This window comes from Argopecten irradians, chromosome 14, assembly GCF_041381155.1.
Source record: "Argopecten irradians isolate NY chromosome 14, Ai_NY, whole genome shotgun sequence".
Classification (NCBI taxonomy): domain Eukaryota; kingdom Metazoa; phylum Mollusca; class Bivalvia; order Pectinida; family Pectinidae; genus Argopecten; species Argopecten irradians.
The window spans coordinates 17,271,143-17,290,526 of record NC_091147.1 but is presented as its reverse complement, the minus strand read 5'-3'; the positions used below and the strand labels follow the sequence as shown (position 1 = coordinate 17,290,526).

Below are 19,384 nucleotides of genomic sequence, written 5' to 3'. Positions count from 1 at the left end.
CGAACGCTCAACTAAAGGCCAAAAGTGAGGCGGTGCCAAGGGAGGCATTAGGAAGGATAAAGTCAGTTTAGGAAGAATAGAAAAGATAAGATCCTAAATTTAGTCGCCTTTTACGATCATGCAATAGGGGCAGCAGGTACAATTCTAACGCCCTACCTGCAGGGCCATTACTCCCTCAATGTTATAAGTTCATAATCATAATAAAATCCAGATAACGTAGACCGTCCTTCTGTGACATATTACGTTTGTAACATCGCTATCCGGAGCGCAACGCGTATTTTATTTCTGTACCCATCAAATATAACTCTCGCTTCTTGATATCGGGCATTCGAGCAAAGTTTACATGGTACGTCTGGAACCTTTTGAGGGGTTTACCTGTAGTGTATCAATTAAATGAGTGGCAACGATAAATACCAGTATACTTTGAAGATTCGTGCATGAAGTAAAATCCAAGACTCATTCATAATAGTCGCTAAACAGTCAAATAGAATACACATGGACTTACGGGAACCCAAAATGAAAAAAAAACTTCACGTCAAAAGTAACATCCGTTATCGTTATAACTCTATACCTATCTTTTTGCAGAATCGAAATAAATTTACACAGTAATATGGATGCCGAAGGTTTGAATGGAAACATTCGAGTTTAGAGCTTCAATAGGCACTCTTTCATAAGATACCGGTATACTAATTTCGTCCGGAAACGGTTAAACAAAATACGGAAATAAAATTACTGGAAAATATCTTCATTTTAATTTTTTATTAAAATCTTTACTTGTAATTTGAAAGATGCTATTACGGAAAATAGTCCATTTTTATCGGTATCACACAGAGCAAATATTCGAAAAAGCTGATGTATTTTCTGCTGAATTAGACAATATATATATTTCCATGCCACTTACATTTTGATAAAGACTGAAATTTAAAAACGCCTTTTCACATTTCCAGAATGCTCCCATGCTAGACAGTATCCAAACAGCCAAGCCGTACCCTAACAGCAGAGGAATACACCTGTGTTGTGTTTAGGGGATTTCAGGATGATAAGAAACAAGGCAGAGCAGCCATCTTGAAAAACACATTTAGAACTTCTACTCAAGTTTTACCGGTGCGATTTGGCTGAAACTTGCATGAAATGGTCCTGACAAAGTCTCGATATTTTTCGGGTCGATCAGAAATCCAACATAGCCGCCATCTTGAAAACATATTTTGAACTTCTCATGTTCTACTGCTGCGATTTGGCTGAAACTTGCATGAAATCATTCTGACATGGTCCCGACAAGTGTTTTTTTTCCGGGTCGATCCAAATTTCAAAATGGTTGCCACAGCCGCCATCTTCAAAACATATTTAGAACTTCTTTTCAAGTTCTACTTCAGCGATTTGGCTGAAACTTGCATCAAATGATCCTGACATGGTCCCGACAAGGTTTTGGTCAAATTCCAAAATGACTGCCACAGCCGCCATCTTGAAAACACATTTAGAACTTCTTCTAAAGTCCTACTGGTGCGATTTGGCTTAAACCTACATGAAATGATCCTGACATTGTCTCGACGAAGTGGTGTGATTTTTCGGGTAGATCCGAAATCCAAGATGGCCACCACAGCCGCCATCTTGAAAACATATTTTGAACTTCTCAAGTTCTACCGGTGCGATTTGTTTTGGCTGAAACTTGCATGAAATGATCCTGACATGGTCCCGACATAGTGTTGTTATTTTGTTGGGTCGATCCGTTTTTTGTTTGTTTGATTAATTAACGTCCTATTAACAGCTATTGTCATGTAAGGACGGCCTCCCATGTATGGGGAGACTGCGGTATATTTCATATATCGTGGAACAGTTTGCCGTTTTTATAGTGCTATATCACTGAATTATGTCACCCGAAGACACCAAAGCAACACCACCTCACATGGTCACATACTGACAACGGGCGAAACCACTCCCTGTATGCTGAGCGCTAAGCAGGAGCAGAAACTACCACTTTTATAGACTTTGGTCTGTCTTGGCCAGGGGACAGAACCCAGAGCCTTCCTCACAGGGGCGAACGCTCAAACTCAAGGCCAAAATTTGAGGCGGTGCCGAGGGAGGCGTTAGGAAAGATAAAGGCAGTTAGGAAGTAAGAATAAAAAGATAAGATCCTAAATTTGGTCGCCTTTTACAATCATGCAATAGGGGCAGCAGATACAATTCTAACGCCTTCGATTCGAAATCCAAGATGGCCGCCATTTGGCTGAAACTTGCATGAAATGATCTTGACATGGTCCCGACAAAGTGTTGTTATTTTTTTTTGTTGATCCGAAATCAAAAATGGACGATATCTTGAAAAACACATTTTGAACTTCTCAAGTTCTACTGGTGCGATTTGGCTGAAACTTGCATAAAATGACTTTGACAAGGTCCCGACAAAGTGTTATTATTTTTTCGGGTCGATCATGTTTGTTTGTTTGTTTTGATTAATTAACGTCCTATTAACAGCTATGGTCATATAAGGACGGCCTCTCATGTATGCGGTGTGTTGTATGTGTGTTGTTTGAGATGTGTTTTGGGAGACTGCGGTATATTCATCTGTGTCTTCTTGTATAGTGAAACTGTTGCCCCCTTTTTATAGTATTATATCACTGAAGCATGCCGCCGAAGACATCAAGCAACATACCCAACCTGGTCACATTATACTGACAACGAGCGAACCAGTCGTCCCACTCCCTGTATGCTGAGCGCTTAGCAGGAGCAGAAACTACAAACTTTTATAGAGACTTTATACAATTCTAACGAGCCCTACCTGCATGGCAGGGAATCAAACAAAAAAACCAGATGTAAATATCACATCGTCCGAAGATAATCGGTGGTTCGGAGTTCCGAGAAAAACATGTCCGTAAAACATACCCTGAAACCTGTGCAGAAAAAATTTCCATTGACTAAAAAGACCCCCGTTTTTTCCAATGAGAATCACCAAAACTCCAATAAATTAACCCTCATTTATGACCCAATGCAATTTAACACAGAAAGGTGGTTCGAACCAAGTGGCAAATTGCTTTCCCATTTTGCCCAAACTAGGCCCTCGGACTACAAAGTGCACACAACCAGTTTTAGGCTCATGTCCAATTGGTAAAAACCGTGTTTGCCACCTAGGTTATCCAGTGGGTTTTTCATACTAAGATGTTTTTTATTTTTCAACTCGATTAGTTTTGAATGCCGCCTGAAACGCAAAAACACTGAAGTTTTGGTGATTTAACAGATTTGGAAATTTCCATTCTACAATATTAAGCCAGAATAATTAATGGAACCACAAACCCCTCCCAATGTAACTGTGGGAAAATTAAAGTGGGGCACATTCCCACCGGCAAATGAAAGTAAATTTTTTTTGGGGGCAGCAGTAAAATCATTTGCGAAAGAAGGACCAGATATAACGTATCCATACATCGACCGAGTACTGATATATTCCCAAGAATTAATTGTAAAAGTAAGAAAACGGCTAAAAACCTTATAGAGTAAGATTTTTAAATATACAACATGTTTCCCGAAACATTTCATATAATTCGTAAGGAAAACATTATTCTTTTCAAATCTCTGAAAAATACTTTATTAAAAGGTATCAGGAAACACCACCAAAATTTGGGGGGCCATATAAAAAACTTGACCCGACAGGTTTTTTTAGGCCAACAGATGGTCGACCAGTATCACCCGTCCCCATTCATATCCCCTTAACTGGGTGCGATTATCTAAAATAACCCCCCGTAGGCAATTTGTTTGAAAAAGCACGAAAGCAGATTGTAAAATATGGTGATGGACAAGCACGAAAGCCAGAATCTGGCAATCAACAAACCAAATCATTTGCCAACATTGGGTGTAGAAAAACAACTCGCGAAACCACAGTGACATGAGAGATCTCAGGGTATAGATTGGAAACTGCTATTCGATTTGGTATTGTTTTTTTGGTTTTGATTAATCGAACGTCCCATACAACAGGCTTATGGTCATGTCAGGAACGGCCCTCCACCTGTATGCTACGCGTTGCGTGTATTTTGTATTTTTTGCGAGGTGCCCCTTTGTTTTGGGAAGACTCTGGTGGTATATCCATGTTGTGTCTTCTAATATAATGGAAACTGTTGCCCATTTTTATAGTGGTTATATCACTGAAGCCATGCCACCGAAGACACAAGCAACAAACCCCACCCGTTCACGTTAACTTGACAACCGGGCGAACCAGTTTTTCCGTCCCCCACTCCCATGTATGCTGAGCGCTAAGCAGGCGCAGAAACCCTACCACTTTTATAGACTTTGGATGCCCTAGGGCATGTCTCGGCCAGGGACAGAAACCCAGAGCCTTCCTCCCAAGGGGCAACGCTCATCTTAAGGCCAAAAGTGATGTCGGTGCAACCTGAAGGCATTAGGAAAGATAAATTCAGTAAGGAACCGATAGAAAAGATAAGATCCTAAATTAATTCGCCTTTTTACGATCATGCAATATGGCCACGCTAGGTACAATTCGAACGCCTACCTGCAGGGCAAATCAGGCCTCGGACTTACAATGGCACAACCAGTTAGGATCATGTTCAATGTTAAATACCCGTGTTTGCCACCTAGGTTTAGTGTTTTCAGGATACTAAAGTCAACAATCGAGTTTTAATGCATCTGAAAGCAAAACACTTCAAGTTCGTGTGAATTTACAGAATTGATAACGCTCATTTACAATAACCTTTAGCAGATAATTTTGACTACACAACTCAGTAATGTGGATGGAAGGGGGTCACCTTTCAACGGCAATAGGGTATTTTTGCCAGCAGTAAATACTTCTGTTAAATTAGACCAGATATTAGCTATCCCTCGACGGGTCTGTTTTCCCATAAGATAAAGGTAAAGAGAAATTTTGCTACAATTACCTGAAAATAATGCCCATGCTTTATTACGTCATGTCGACTTCAGCAGTGGATAAAATATTTTTTTTCAAATCTGACAAATATCAAAGGTAAGCACCATCGATCTGGGGCATAAAACTGACCCGACCAGGCCAAAAGTCGACAATTCACCCGTCATTCATTCCCTTACTGGGTGCGATACTATATCCCGTATGTATGGTGTTGGAAAAGCACGAAAGCAGACGTATGGTGTGCCCGAAAGCAGATCTGCCCTGCAGGTAGGGCGTTAGAATTGTACCTGCTGCCCCTATTGCATGATCGTTAAAGGCGACTTATTTAGGATCTTATCTTTTATATCTTCCTGAATTTATCTTTCCTAATGCCTTCCTTGGCACCACCTCACTTTTGGCTTTAAGATGAGCGTTGCCCCTGGGAGGAAGGCTCTGGATTCTGTCCCCTGGCCCGAGATAGACCAAAGTCTATAAAAGTGGTAGTTTCTGCGCCTGCTTAGCGCTCAGCATACAGGGAGTGGGACGACTGGTTCGCCCGTTGTCAGTTAACGTGACTGTGTGGGGTTTGTTGCTTTGTGTCTTCGGTGGCGTGCTTCAGTGATATACCACTATAGAAAGGGCAATAGTTCCATTATATAAGAAGAAACAACATGGATATACCGCAGTCTCCCAAAACAAGCACCTCGCACAACATACACGCAACACACCGCATACATTGGAGGCCGTCCTTTACATGACCATAGCCGTTGAAGGGACGCTAATAAATCAAACAAACAAACGAAAGCAGATTCCATCTAATCCTCCTCTCATGTCACTGTGTTCCGAGTTTCTTCAACACCATGTTGGCAAAGAAAACCTGGCAAGGTCAGGAGAGGAAATGAATAAAAACCCGAGTCGGCAGTGGTCAATGTATTGAGGATTTGGTCTACTTGCGATATAGTTTTGTCCTAAAGGGGTCTACAATTTGTGTCAATTTACAGTCGCTATACTCATAACAACAACCTGTGCTTATTATTATAATTATAATTTGATATCTTTGCAATTCTCAAAAATAAATGGGAATTTAGTGATGCATATTTCGGTATTATAAGCGTGTTATGTGGCTTCAGTCGATGACCATATTTAGGTGGCTAACAGTAGATTTGTACAATTTATGAAAATAAGGCCCATGATTTAGCGGTGTATTCAGGGTGCATGTTTTGTCGGCGACATCGGATCTGCGAATAAATTGTCTCGGAAATAGATACGATAGGAAATATAGACTATCAGTCATCTACATGCTGTTTCATAGGAAAGTATGTTACACCTGTTGACCGATCTACATTGGCCCTGCATGTAGGGCGTTAGAATTGTATCTGCTGCCCCTATTGCATGATCGTATAAGGCGACTAAATTTAGGATCTTATCTTTTCTCATCTTCCTAACTGACTTTATCCTTCCTAATGCCTCCCTTGGCACCACCTCACTTTTGGCCTTACGTTGAGCGCTCGCTCCTGTGTGGAAGGCTCTGTCCCCTGGCTGAGACATACCAAAGTCTATAAAAGTGGTAGTTTCTGCTCCTGCTTAGCGCTCAGCATACAGTGAATTGGTTCGCTGGTTGTGTCAGTATAATGTGATCTGGTGGGGTGTTCTGCGTCATGCTTCAGTGATATAGCACTATAAAAAGGGCAACAGTTCCTCTATACAATAAGCCACAACACGAACATAATCGATATACCCAGTCTCACTTAATATGCACCTCAGACTTCACACACATTATGCACTGTATACATGGGAGGCCGTCCTTACATGAATAAAGTACTCGTGGTGAGTTACATCAAGTTCTTAAGTGTATATATTTACTTGTTTCCGAATCTCCAGTCACACAGCCCCTGGATCCAATCGCCAACTACCACTGCGCTTGCGCTACACACACAACCACACTCCACACCGCTAGGCTTGGGGTGAAATATTTACCCTGCTAATAGTGACCCCCCGGTACAATCACTACACTCCTCCCAACTTTATAAATGAAGGAGCTGGCAGCTCTCCTCAGTAGGCGTGCTTTACCATCAGGTCCATATGCGGTCACATGCTACTCTGCAGGTGTCGGGGTATGGGGCAAGAAACCTCCATGACCCATACCTTCGCTTACCTTATGTACCGATTAAGAAGCTTCTGAGGTACATTCCGTAATCACTGAAGGTTCATCACTGACAACTTAGCACGGCGAGATGCCATACTCTACAATGGTGTCTGTCTCATACCTTCACTCATTGCCTCTGGAACAGCCGCTGAGCGTTGGCCGCGGTTGTCCTCAGCAGTTTGTCCACTGTGGTCTCTAGAATCGGCGCAATCACCTCGGCAACCGAATAAAGCTGATTAGGAGTTGACCACTGCTGTCCAGGCCTTGGGAAATACGGAGAGTCTGTCTCCAGCAGGGTCCTATCCTGTCCCACTGCCTTCAAGGCTCGGGTCTGCGGGCCCGAGAAAGAGCTAACGAATCTTGTGAAGCCCAAGTAAAAGTTTGGGAACACAGAGGACCACTGATTCAAGACATACTCGTCCCCAATGAAAGAGTGCAAGTGGATCCTCTGGTCTTTTGGCACTCCCTTCTTCACGAGATTCAGGAGGAGCATATAAGCTTCCGTCCCGTTGTCTCCAGGCATCCCTCAACAGTGCAGTACCAACACATGCGTCTTCTTCACCAACCGCAGTGCCCGCTCAAAAACAGTCCATCTGTTCTGGCCATCGCTTCCTGGGCACAGTGTGGTCGAGACCTACCTCGCCGATCGCAGCAACTCGTGATAGCCAGGAGAGTTCCTTTAACTGCTTAAACAAGGTATCCTCCTCGTCCAAGTTCCGGAAATAACACTTGGGGTGTAACCCGACTGCAACTACCATGTCCTTGGGAAGGCCAAGAAGCCTCCGTCCAGAGGGATATGTTGCCGGGTCGCAGTAAGAAGTACAGAAACCAATGAGGTTTACCTCCTTGTCCATCTCTACATTTACTTTTTCCAGCACTTCACTGAATACTGCCCCTGGACTCCGCCGTATGGCATTGATGGTTCGATCAATATGGAAATGAGAGTCAAATGCATCAGTGGCAGAGCTTTTTACACAAGAACCGTGGTACCATTCGTCGCAGAAATCGCACTGGATCATGAAGCGACCATTGCAGGGTTTACGGCACAAACAGTACTCAGACTCTTAGTCCTGGTCCTCTACAGGAACAGCATCGCCCACAGGATTCGATCGGTAGGCGGTTATCCATGTCGGCACTTTACGATCTCGACATGGCATCATTCTATCATGATTTGTGACGAAGACGGAGTTCCGGAGCTTGACTCGATACAGGTATGCAGACAGCTTCTTGACAATAATTCCCGGGCATTTCCTTGGGGACTACAATTTCTTGCATTTTCCCTTTGACCACTACCGTGTCTAGAAGATATACTAGGTCACCCTCCGAGTCGTAATACTTCTTCCGTTGCTTAAGTGTGGCCTTAAGCTTCTCCCTGGCCACATTGTGTGCCTCCTGCATTTTGTCTTGCAGTCTAATTACATACTCATCAATCCCCTCAGACCTGACTGATGGATTGGGAAACATTAGCTGAGCCGGCGTAGTAACCTCTCTTCCCAACATTAACCTATTTGGTGTGAACCCTTGTTGTATTTTTACTTTTGTAGTTTTGCGAGGTGGATGGAAAGATCGACAACTTTGTAAAATTGATTTGGTTTATTACCCATATCAAATGTCAAACAATATAGACAATAATATAAACATACAAAATATCCTCAGCTCACACCATAGTACGGAACAGAACAGCTATTAATGATATATATAGTTATATTCTAATTGATACTTATAAAACGTACCACTATGAAAAATCTAACAAATCGCTATACAGCTTATCCTATAATAAACTAACTAACCTACTGTCTAAAGAATCCCTAAAATGTGCTTGTACATTACGTACTCCACACTGAACTACTATATACACCTATCATTTCGCTTGTACATTACGTACTCCACGATTATCCTATCTAATAATTTTGTATTCCTAACCTATCCGAAAACTATCATATGTGCTTATACCTTACGTATTTCACACATTTATCCTAGCTAAACTAAACCTAAATAAATATCCAATCAATTCTAACAAATGCTTAAAGCTTATTAACTAATCGGCAACTCGAAATATACTAATAAAATTGTACCGAAGTACTTATGAAAAAATGCCTAAAGTTACCTTTCTATACGAGTTGCCTCCCTTACGCTGTCTGCTGTTCTGAACCTCGAAAACCGTTACAGCTGCTTTTTATAGTAGAATTCACGTGCCACAATAGCAACAACAACAATAAATGCAATATAAAGATTTAACTTTACATATTACTATGTAATAATTTACCATTTCAAAAATAACTACTATTTACAAAAGCACGATCCTTAGCATTTATAATACTAAAAATAGCTCCCGATAACAACCGGAAGTGTGACGTCATCAAGTAAATATACAAACTGACAACAGTTTGCGGGAATGTTTAACAAACGTAATCGCGTACGATAGCCATCCTCACATCATGAAGACAATATCTAGAAATTCCAAATACACGGTAATACTATTATTACATATCATATTAATCTAGTTTACATATAATTATAACCGATGAGATTTACAATGTATAATCTGTCCAGTATACACACGTACACTGACGTAAGTCTAGCTTGTAACTGATGATATTTACAATGTATAATCTGTCTAGTATACACACGTAAACTGACGTAATTATTCTAGCATTTTACATAACAATTACAAATTAACAAAGCCTAGTGAAATCCATTTTCACCACACATTCCCCCCTCTGGACCCTTTCGTCCCCGAAAGGTACAACAATGCTTTCCATATTATTCAATAAACTATTAAACTAGATATACATAAGTCTTATCTATATATAAATGTGTCTATATACATTTCATAGGGTAATTCTGACAAAACTGAATTCCCTCTGAAATTAACATGAGTAACGTTAATTGATAACATTTATCAGATATAAGAATCACAATTATTTTGTATTAAAAAATTGTACAACAGAACTGATTCTGGTCTATACCAATTCAGTAACTTCTCAAGAAAACAACTTTGATATAGATAACTTAATAATGAAAACCTCCCCCTTTCCTATAAAATTACTTGCTCTCAAACTCGTTCCACATCTTATCAAACCCATATAATACACACTCACTCTTAGGTTCCAACTTCCTCTCCAATCTCTCTATATACTTCCCAAATCTTTCGTTCTCTCTTGCTCTCTTCCTCTTCACACTCTCTAACTCTTCCTCCATCTTCTCCAATGTCCTCTTCAGTTTCGTCTATGTCTCCGTCACTCTTCCTGTCTTTGGCTCTCCCTGGCTCTTGCTCTCCACTTCCACTATCTGTATATCTGACGCTTCGTCTTTCCCTATTTTGATGATGTATGGTGTTTTTGCTTCCAAAAAATACTTCTCATCCTCTGTGTGTTCGTTTCGTCTCTCCCTATGTTCTTGATATCCCGATACATGTTTATGCAATTCTTTTCTATTTAGCCCAACAAATCCACAAAGTAAACAGGCAAATGGGGCCTTCTCCATCGGTAGGTGATGTTGATAAAGGTGTATGTACGCACTCCTCTTTCTAGAAAATCTTTCAGGACACCGGGTGCACTGCATAGTGGACATAATCTGTAAAATATAGTATTTATTGATCTATTACATGAGCCCATTTTGGTAACTCGGTCATGTAACATCTTTTTAATTGATCATGGTGTACGTTTTCTTGTCGTGTTCTGTTCCGGATGGTATATACGGCTGAACTGAGGATGTTTGATATTATATACGGACCCGCCCATGGTGATTCGAGCTTCCGATGTCTAGGTTTAAATTTATATACTGTCTCTCCTATCTCATATCTGTTGTCCCTTATCCTACTATCATGACTCTTCTTCTGGCGTTCTGCTGCCTTTCCCAGATGGTCTCTAGCTATGCTATACATGGTCTCAAGTCGGTCACGCAATTTCTGAATATATTGAGGGTAACTGGAATTATCTGCCACAGTTTTAGGGATAGGGTATAGGATGTTAATTGGTAAATGGACCTCTCTTCCCATCATCATCATCATCATCATATTTGGGCTGTATCCGGTTGCAGGGTGCCTCGTAGCTCTGTAGGCCGCCATCAATATAACCCTGTTGACCGGTTCACTGACGCCCTGATGGCTTCAGCAATTTGCTGAACATGCTCATCCCATCGGTTCTGCGACTTGCTTAGAAAGCAACGTACCGCATCCATCAAGTCCTGTTGAATCTCTCGACTTGTCCATTCGAGGATGGTCGGTAGGGTATTGTTCGGGACTTGTGAATTTGTAGAGCTTGACATAAAGCTTCAAACAACTTTCCCTCAAAATTTCGACCCTGGTCCGAGAAGAGATGTAGGGGCAGCCAAATCTCGAAAAGAATTCATTGGCTGCTGCCCGGGCTGTTACATCAGCCTTTTGTGATAGTAAAGGAATACATTCCACCCACTTAGTTAACTGATCCACCATCATTAGACAGTGCTCGTTTCCACTTGGCGTCTTAGGTAAGGGCCCTAAAAATCTATATGAACCCTTTCCATAGGTGTTCCTGCATGGTATTCTGTCATAGGAGCTTTACCGCAACATCTGTTCTTCTTCTTTCGGCTAAACAAGTCGCATGACAAGACGTTTGACTCCACATCTCGGGAGAGTCCAACCCAAAATAATTTCTTTAATTTGGCCTTCTTTCGAGCAACGCCCTGACGTGCCGCTGATAGAATGTCGTGGTGCAAATGTATTGTCCTTTCCCGGAGGCTTACTGGTACTACTAGTTCAAGATCCTTACTATCCAGTTTCTTCTTAAATAATACTCCGTTAGAAAGTAAAAATAGTTCCCTATTCAGCCAGTAGTACTTCTCCTCAGGCGAAGCCATAAACAAATAATTCTCCTGTGGTTCAACATTGTTTTTCAAGAACGCACAGAAGAACTGAAGTGTTAGATCCTTTCTTTGTTCAACCTCCAATTCCTCCCAGTGACTCCAAGCCAAGAAGACTCTCAAACTGAGCGATGTCTTATTCAGTGTCGAGGCTAGATGATAGGTCTAGAAGACTCACATCATTCTGTTCATTTCCGCCATTCGCCTCAAAGTTTCTGCTTCTGACTCTAAGAGCCCAAACCCCCACATGGGTCCCACTCAACAGGCTTACTCGGGCCTGCAGAGACCTTGACAGAAGTTTCCTGTCCGGGATCTTGGTCCAAAAGACCGAAACCTTCAGTCCCACCCTCACTTTGATTCAGAGAACCCTGTGAGGATGTGTTATCTTGGAAACCGGCTAGGTCCTGCGGAGCAGCATCAGCTACCAGCTGATTTACATTCCCATCCGCATCAAACAGTATGGATTGGCCAACGGTTTCATCACATGCATCATGTACATGTGGGTTTACTGCAGTCTCTTCCCCGCTCAATGAAGTACGGTTAAGATAACCCTTGACCCCTGGCGCCTCTTCAATGTCCTTCAACACTGGCTGTGACAGACCAACTGTATCGTCCACTTCCCTAATGAACTCTCCCCACTGACGGTCAGCTTTCCCTAATGAACTCTCCCCACTGACGGTCAGCTTTCTCACAGTATTGGCATCCTCCACATGGCAATTTCTGTTAATAGGACGTTAATAAATCAAACAAACAAACAAACAAACAAAGCAATTTGTCGGGGGTTATCCCGGCGATAAATGATGGACATGGCGTAAGCATATCCGGCAAGCGCGATAACGCATCTGCATTCACATGCTTTGCCTCAGCTCTGTGCTTCACAATCATGTGGTACTGGGAGAGCTCCTCCATCCACTTTGCCAATTGACCTTGAGGAACCGTAGTAGCCAAGTTAAACTTGAGTGGAAAGTATTTTTCCTTTGCTCATGTGTCAGAGAGAAACTCCCATAGGCGATGACTCTCTTATGGGTAATGTTAAAACCGGTGGTTCGGTTAACGCTTTCTTCACCCTCTCAAACGATTCCTGCTCACTTGGTCCCCAGTGAAACTCGTTCTTGCCCGTCAGGCCATACAGAGGTTGAGCAACTTCAGCGAAATTCCGGACAAAGGTCCGATGATAGTTAACGAACCCCAAAACAGCTCCACATCCTTTGAATTGATGGGAACCGGCCAATTCTTCACTATCTGGATATCCTTGTCCCCAATAGCAATGCTATTAGAATTGACAGTGCGTCCTAGGAACTCTACTTCCGGTTGGAATAGTACACACTTCCTAGGCTTCAGCTACATCCCATATTGACGAAACCGGGTCAACGATTCGGATATATTCTGCAAATGGTCCTCGAAGTTTTTCCCTAGGACTAGAATGTCATCTAAGAAGGCTAATACTGTCTTCCACGTCAACCCCCTCAGGATTAGCTTTACTACCCGTGAAAATGTTGCTGGTGCATTAGTAAGTCCGAATCCCATCCTCACATATTCAAAAAGACCATACTTGGTGAGGAATGCTGTCTTTTTACGGTCAGCTTCACTGATCCTTACTTGCCAGCAGGCAGAGTTCGCATCTAGTTTCGAAAACCATAAACTTCCGGATAAAGTGTCCAGACAATCCTCAATCAGGGGTGTCCTTAACAGTCAATTTATTCAAAGCACGATAATCTACGCACCATCTCACTGATCCATCTCTTTTCCTGATCAAGACTGGAAAACCGACTCCTGATTACACCTGCATCCAACATTTTCTTTAAGTGGGCCTCTTCTTCATCCACAAAACATGCGGGTGTCCTCCGCATCCGTTGTTTTATGGGCTTAGCCTCTCCAGTGTCTATTACATGTTCCAAGGCCGTGAAACTTCCTAAGTCAAATTCATCCTTGGCGAAGACATCCTGATACCGACCAAGAAGGGCCTTCAGTTGTTCACTCTGTTCGTCCGTTTGATGCTTAGATGACTCCTCAAACAAAAGTCTTAAGGTGGTCAGGTAAGTCCTCCTTGTTCCTCATTTGGCAGGTATTTACACGGCGCGGAAGGCAAGAAGTCTCCTCCGACTTCGCAAATTGATCCGTGTCGCCTTCTTTTACTACATGGTCAATTTCAAAGGCGTTCGCCACCACTGTCCCTCGTTTAAGGGTTTGAAATATGTCTCCAGTATTAACTAGACACACCACTGGTTCAGTGTTAGCCTTCCTGACTTATTACACCTAAGTCGTCCATTGGTTCCATGTAATAGTCACTCAGTGATGCATCCAGCTTTCCAGATACACGCACTACTGTGCTAGGTGGCAACACAACATTCCGGGTTAAAGTCACTCTTGTCACCACTGGTTTGTCCTCTCTGAACTTTATGTGCAAATGAACTCGGTCATCCCCTAACATGAGTGTCTGTCTTCATATCATGCACCGCACCGCAATGATGGAGTAAATCATGACCCAACAGCATGTCGTCTTTAATAGGCGCCACATAAACGCGTTCCTTATATTCCTGTCTTCCTAGCCTTAGCTGGACGGGTTCCAACTGAAACCCATTTAAGGCAGAGTCTTGATTAGCCATATCCATAACCGCTTTCCTCACCTTCTTTGGCTTTCTCTTTGGTATACTGAAGAGGAAAGAATAGATATTTCAGCACCAGTGTCCATACGTGCCTGTATATGCTGATTCCCAATGGTTATAGGTACAGAGGATGATCCCGCACAGACCCGATAAATGTTGAATTCATCTGCCTTTGGCTTCGCTCTATTGGTCTCTGTCCAGCTAGAAGCCGAAACAGTATCCAATTTGGGATCGGGGGAAGAACCCTCGATATGATTATCCGATGTGAAACTAGAAGTCCCGACAACAGACTCCTCCTTAGAAGTGCCAGAAGCCTCTGTCGGCGAGAGTGTATCAATCGACCTCTCTACTGGCTGTTGCTCAGGGGTTCGGCCGTCTTGCCTGAGCCCTCCTCGTTTAAATCTCTATTCTGTCGGGACTTTTTCCAGCTTCGACAATCTCTCTTGAAATGCCCCTTCTGCATTCGTTTTATCCTTCATATCCTTACTCGAGCCTATTGACTTGGCCGCAGAACGACCCAGCGCCTATGGATATCACCAGGAGCCTTCTTGATCTCTTCAAGCTGATTGCTCTCAGAGGAGCCTGCAACGGCGTTTACCGAATAACGGTCCTCCTTCTTCTTGTCCACTGTCTGGGAGATGTACTGAAAATGCTTCACCGCATCCAGTGCTTGTCTGATTGACCTTGGCTTCTCCAGGCAGACGTGCTTGCCAGCATTCCGGTCCCAGCAGCCTTGACAAAACTTTGTTCTGATCTCCTTCCTACTATATTTCTCAGGGAGGTCCTTGACGGCAGGAGTGGCTAGCGTTAAGACTCGGTCCGCCCAGTCCTTTAAAGACTCCTCCTGGTCCTGAGTAGCTTGGTGAAATTTAGCTTTTGAAGTCTCTGTAAGCTCCATATCTCCAAAGCGTCCTTCCAGCATCCTCATCAGTTTTCTAAAGGAATAGTCCTCACCCTCCTGGGTAACGATGGTGAAGAAGTCTAGAGCCTTTCCCTCTGAACACCAGCTTAGATAATCCTTACTCTCCCCTTCTGTCCATCTTAAGACTGATCGATAACTCTCAAATTTTCTTTTGAAGGATAGCCAATTACTCTTACCATTAAATGAGAGAATTAAAAAAGAAATTACAAAATTTCCATTTTCTGAACCGCATGCTATAGAAACAGGACTCTAAACTCTATTAAAAACCCACATTTCACCAAAAACAATTTCTTCACTATGAAGCCGGTATTCAACCATTCACATTCAGTGGCTTATTCTTAGCTTTTTCTATATTTATGCAGTAATACAGAAATTAATTGCTAAATAAAAAAAATAAAAACAATGGCTAGACTGTGCTACTGTGGTCTACTACCTGATACTATTTGGTATCGGGCCAGGTTTTTTTCCTATTTAAACTGACCACCGTTAAGCTCCATTTACTTTGGTCTTTTCATAAAAAGAATAATTCATCTATACAAATATAGCTATCCGTTGAGATTTAAGGCGATTTGCATACTATTAGAAAATGACGACAAGGAGGGAAATTTGACGTTACTAAAGAGAAACTACTGAATTGACCCAAAATATGCATGCACGATAAAATGGATTGCTAGGGGTAGATAAATTATTTGTTTGTTGAAAAGACCACGGCAAGTGAGGCTTCTCGGTAGTAATATTTTGTAAGCAGTCAAATAAGAAATTACATGGCCCGATACCAAACGGTGTCAGCGAATTCTACGTTTCAATATAGCAGTGCGCTCTGGCCATGCTCTAGACATCTATCTGTCAAAATGTACAAGTCTGATGTCAAGGCCATGGTATATGCGGCAAGCATGCTGTATATTACGTGTATGAAGTGCATGGCTCTGGGTTCTGTCCCCTGGCCGAGACACACCAAAGTCTATAAAAGTGGTAGTTTCTGCTCCTGCTTAGCGCTCAGCATAACGGGAGTGGGACGACTGGTTCGCCCGTTGTCAGTATAATGTGACCGGGTGGGTTGTGTTGCTTGGTGTCTTCGGCGGCATGCTTCAGTGATATAGCACTATAAAAAGGGCAACAGTTCCACTATACAAGAAGACACAACATGAATATACCACAGTCTCCCAAAACACTCACCTCGCACTACATACACGCAACACACCGCATACATGGGAGGCCGTCCTTACATGACCATAGCTGTTAATAGGACGTTAATAAATCAAACAAACTGTATATTACGTGTATGAAGTGCATGGTGCGTGTTTTGGGGGCCTTCATTATGTACGTGTTGTACCTCCTGTAGAGCACTCTCTCCTCTGAGGTAGGCTCTTGGTTCTGTCCCATTGCAGAGACACACCAAAGTTTATAGAAGTGGTAGTTACTGCTTTTGCTGAGCGCTCAATATATAGATGGAGTTTGACGACAGGTTTGCCCATTGTCAGTATAACATGACTGGTATGGGTGTGTTGACTGGTGTCTTCGGCGGCATGCTTCAGTGGTAAAGAACAGTAAAAAAGGGCAAGAGTTCCACTTTAAAATAAGACACAACACGAATATACCGCAGTCTCCCAAAACAGGCACCGCGCCCTTCAGGTAGGCCGTAAAAATTGATATATTCAATGTCTGCCAATAAGTCCCACCTCCTTAGATACTGTCGCTACACACCCCAAATTTCATCAAAGATATCGACCACGATAAAGATATCAATAAATGTCAGAAAGTAAACTGACTTTTTAGGTCATCTGACCGAAGTGTCCGAATGACCTATTGTCATCATGCACTGTCCGTCGTTGTGCGCTGTGTGAATTTTTCATTCAAACGACTTTTTCTCAATAACCGAAAGGCCTAGGGTACTTATATTTGGCCTGTAGCATGTTGGGAGGAAGGGCTTCAAAGTTTGTTCAAGTGAATGACCTTTACCATCATTTAAGGTCACAGGGGTCAGATAGGCTAAAATTCCTTTAAACAACTTCTTGGGAATAACTAAGAGGCCTAGAGACCTGATATTGGGCCCGTAACATGCTTGGATGAAGGGCTATCAAGTTTATTCAAATGAATAACCTTGATCTTCATTCAAGATTACAGGGTCAAAAAAGCTAAAATCTTTTTTAAAAAACTTCTTCTCAAGAACCAGAAGGCCCAGGGTACTGATATTGGGTCAGCAGCATGCTGGAATGAAGTGCTACCAAGTTTGTTCAAGGTCACAGAGGTCATAAAGGCTAAAATCTTTAAACGATATAGCACAGACCCGATAAATGTTGAATTCATCTGCCTTTTTGCTTCGCTCTATTGGTCTGTGTCCAGCTAGAAGCCGAAACAGTATCCAATTTGGGATCGGGGGAAGAACCCTCGATATGATTATCCGATGTGAAACTAGAAGTCCCGACAACAGACTCCTCCTTAGAAGTGCCAGAAGCCTCTGTCGGCGAGAGTGTATCAATCGACCTCTCTACTGGCTGTTGCTCAGGGGTTCGGCCGTCTTGCCTGAGCCCTCCTCGTTTAAATCTCTATTCTGTCGGGACTTTTTCCAGCTTCGACAATCTCTCTTGAAATGCCCCTTCTGCATTCGTTTTATCCTTCATATCCTTACTCGAGCCTATTGACTTGGCCGCAGAACGACCCAGCGCCTATGGATATCACCAGGAGCCTTCTTGATCTCTTCAAGCTGATTGCTCTCAGAGGAGCCTGCAACGGCGTTTACCGAATAACGGTCCTCCTTCTTCTTGTCCACTGTCTGGGAGATGTACTGAAAATGCTTCACCGCATCCAGTGCTTGTCTGATTGACCTTGGCTTCTCCAGGCAGACGTGCTTGCCAGCATTCCGGTCCCAGCAGCCTTGACAAAACTTTGTTCTGATCTCCTTCCTACTATATTTCTCAGGGAGGTCCTTGACGGCAGGAGTGGCTAGCGTTAAGACTCGGTCCGCCCAGTCCTTTAAAGACTCCTCCTGGTCCTGAGTAGCTTGGTGAAATTTAGCTTTTGAAGTCTCTGTAAGCTCCATATCTCCAAAGCGTCCTTCCAGCAAGGAATAGTCCTCACCCTCCTGGGTAACGATGGTGAAGAAGTCTAGAGCCTTTCCCTCTGAACACCAGCTTAGATAATCCTTACTCTCCCCTTCTGTCCATCTTAAGACTGATCGATAACTCTTCTTCTCAAGAACGGAAATGCCCGGGATACTCATATTGGGCCGGCAGCATGCTGAGATAAAGGGCTACCAAGTTTATTCAAATGAATGACATTCAATGTCACAAGGGTCAAATAGTCTAAAATCTTTAATCGACTTCTTTAGAATAACTAGGAGGCCTACAGACCTGATATTGGGCCTGTGACTTGCTGGGATGAAGGGCTACCAAGTATGTTCAAATGAATGACCTTGATCTTCATTCACGGCCACAGAGGTCAAATAGGCTGGAATCTTTAAACGACTACGTTGTGTTGTGCTAATAGTCAGATGATCGTTAAGGCCCATGGGCCTCTTGTTTTCTTTCCGCCAGACAGAAACACATTCTCATTTAGAAATATTTAATTTTGAAATCTTGGTTACAATTGATTGGTCCTTGGTTTTGCCAATAAAGAACAGCTCGACGTATTTTCATTTTAAAGTGGCCTCATGTTATGTCTTTGTTAAGTGTCCCAGAAGATCTTGGACTATTCAAGTCACGGGCAAGTTTTTTAAGGCGCACGTGTCATATTTTGGCCAGTTCATAATTAGCGGACACCGTCGATTCAATCTGTCGATTTACCTGTGACGACCTTAATTGCAAGCCCACCCCGCTGGTACTTGTCAAAAGTGACCAGCCTTACCTGGCATACATCAGCAAGTGTTCATAGTCCTTGTATAAGAATGACTTTATCATCAACAGATGAAACGATTAACGTATATGCCTCGCATCCGCAAAACGGTATTGCTTTATTGACCAGACAGATATATTACATTAATGGGCGTGATACTACATTATGTAGGCATATTTATAAAAGCATAAACAACC

At 42.6% G+C, this 19,384-nt stretch overlaps 1 protein-coding gene across 1 annotated transcript; it reads right to left on the bottom strand.

Moving 5' to 3' along the window:
- Positions 1–7,113: 7,113 nt before the first annotated feature.
- Positions 7,114–7,509, bottom strand: LOC138307069 (putative deoxyribonuclease TATDN2). Its single transcript, XM_069247697.1, has one exon. It carries the CDS (start codon positions 7,507–7,509, stop codon positions 7,114–7,116), a length of 396 nt encoding a protein of 131 aa, XP_069103798.1.
- Between the last annotated feature and the right edge of the window lie 11,875 nt (positions 7,510–19,384).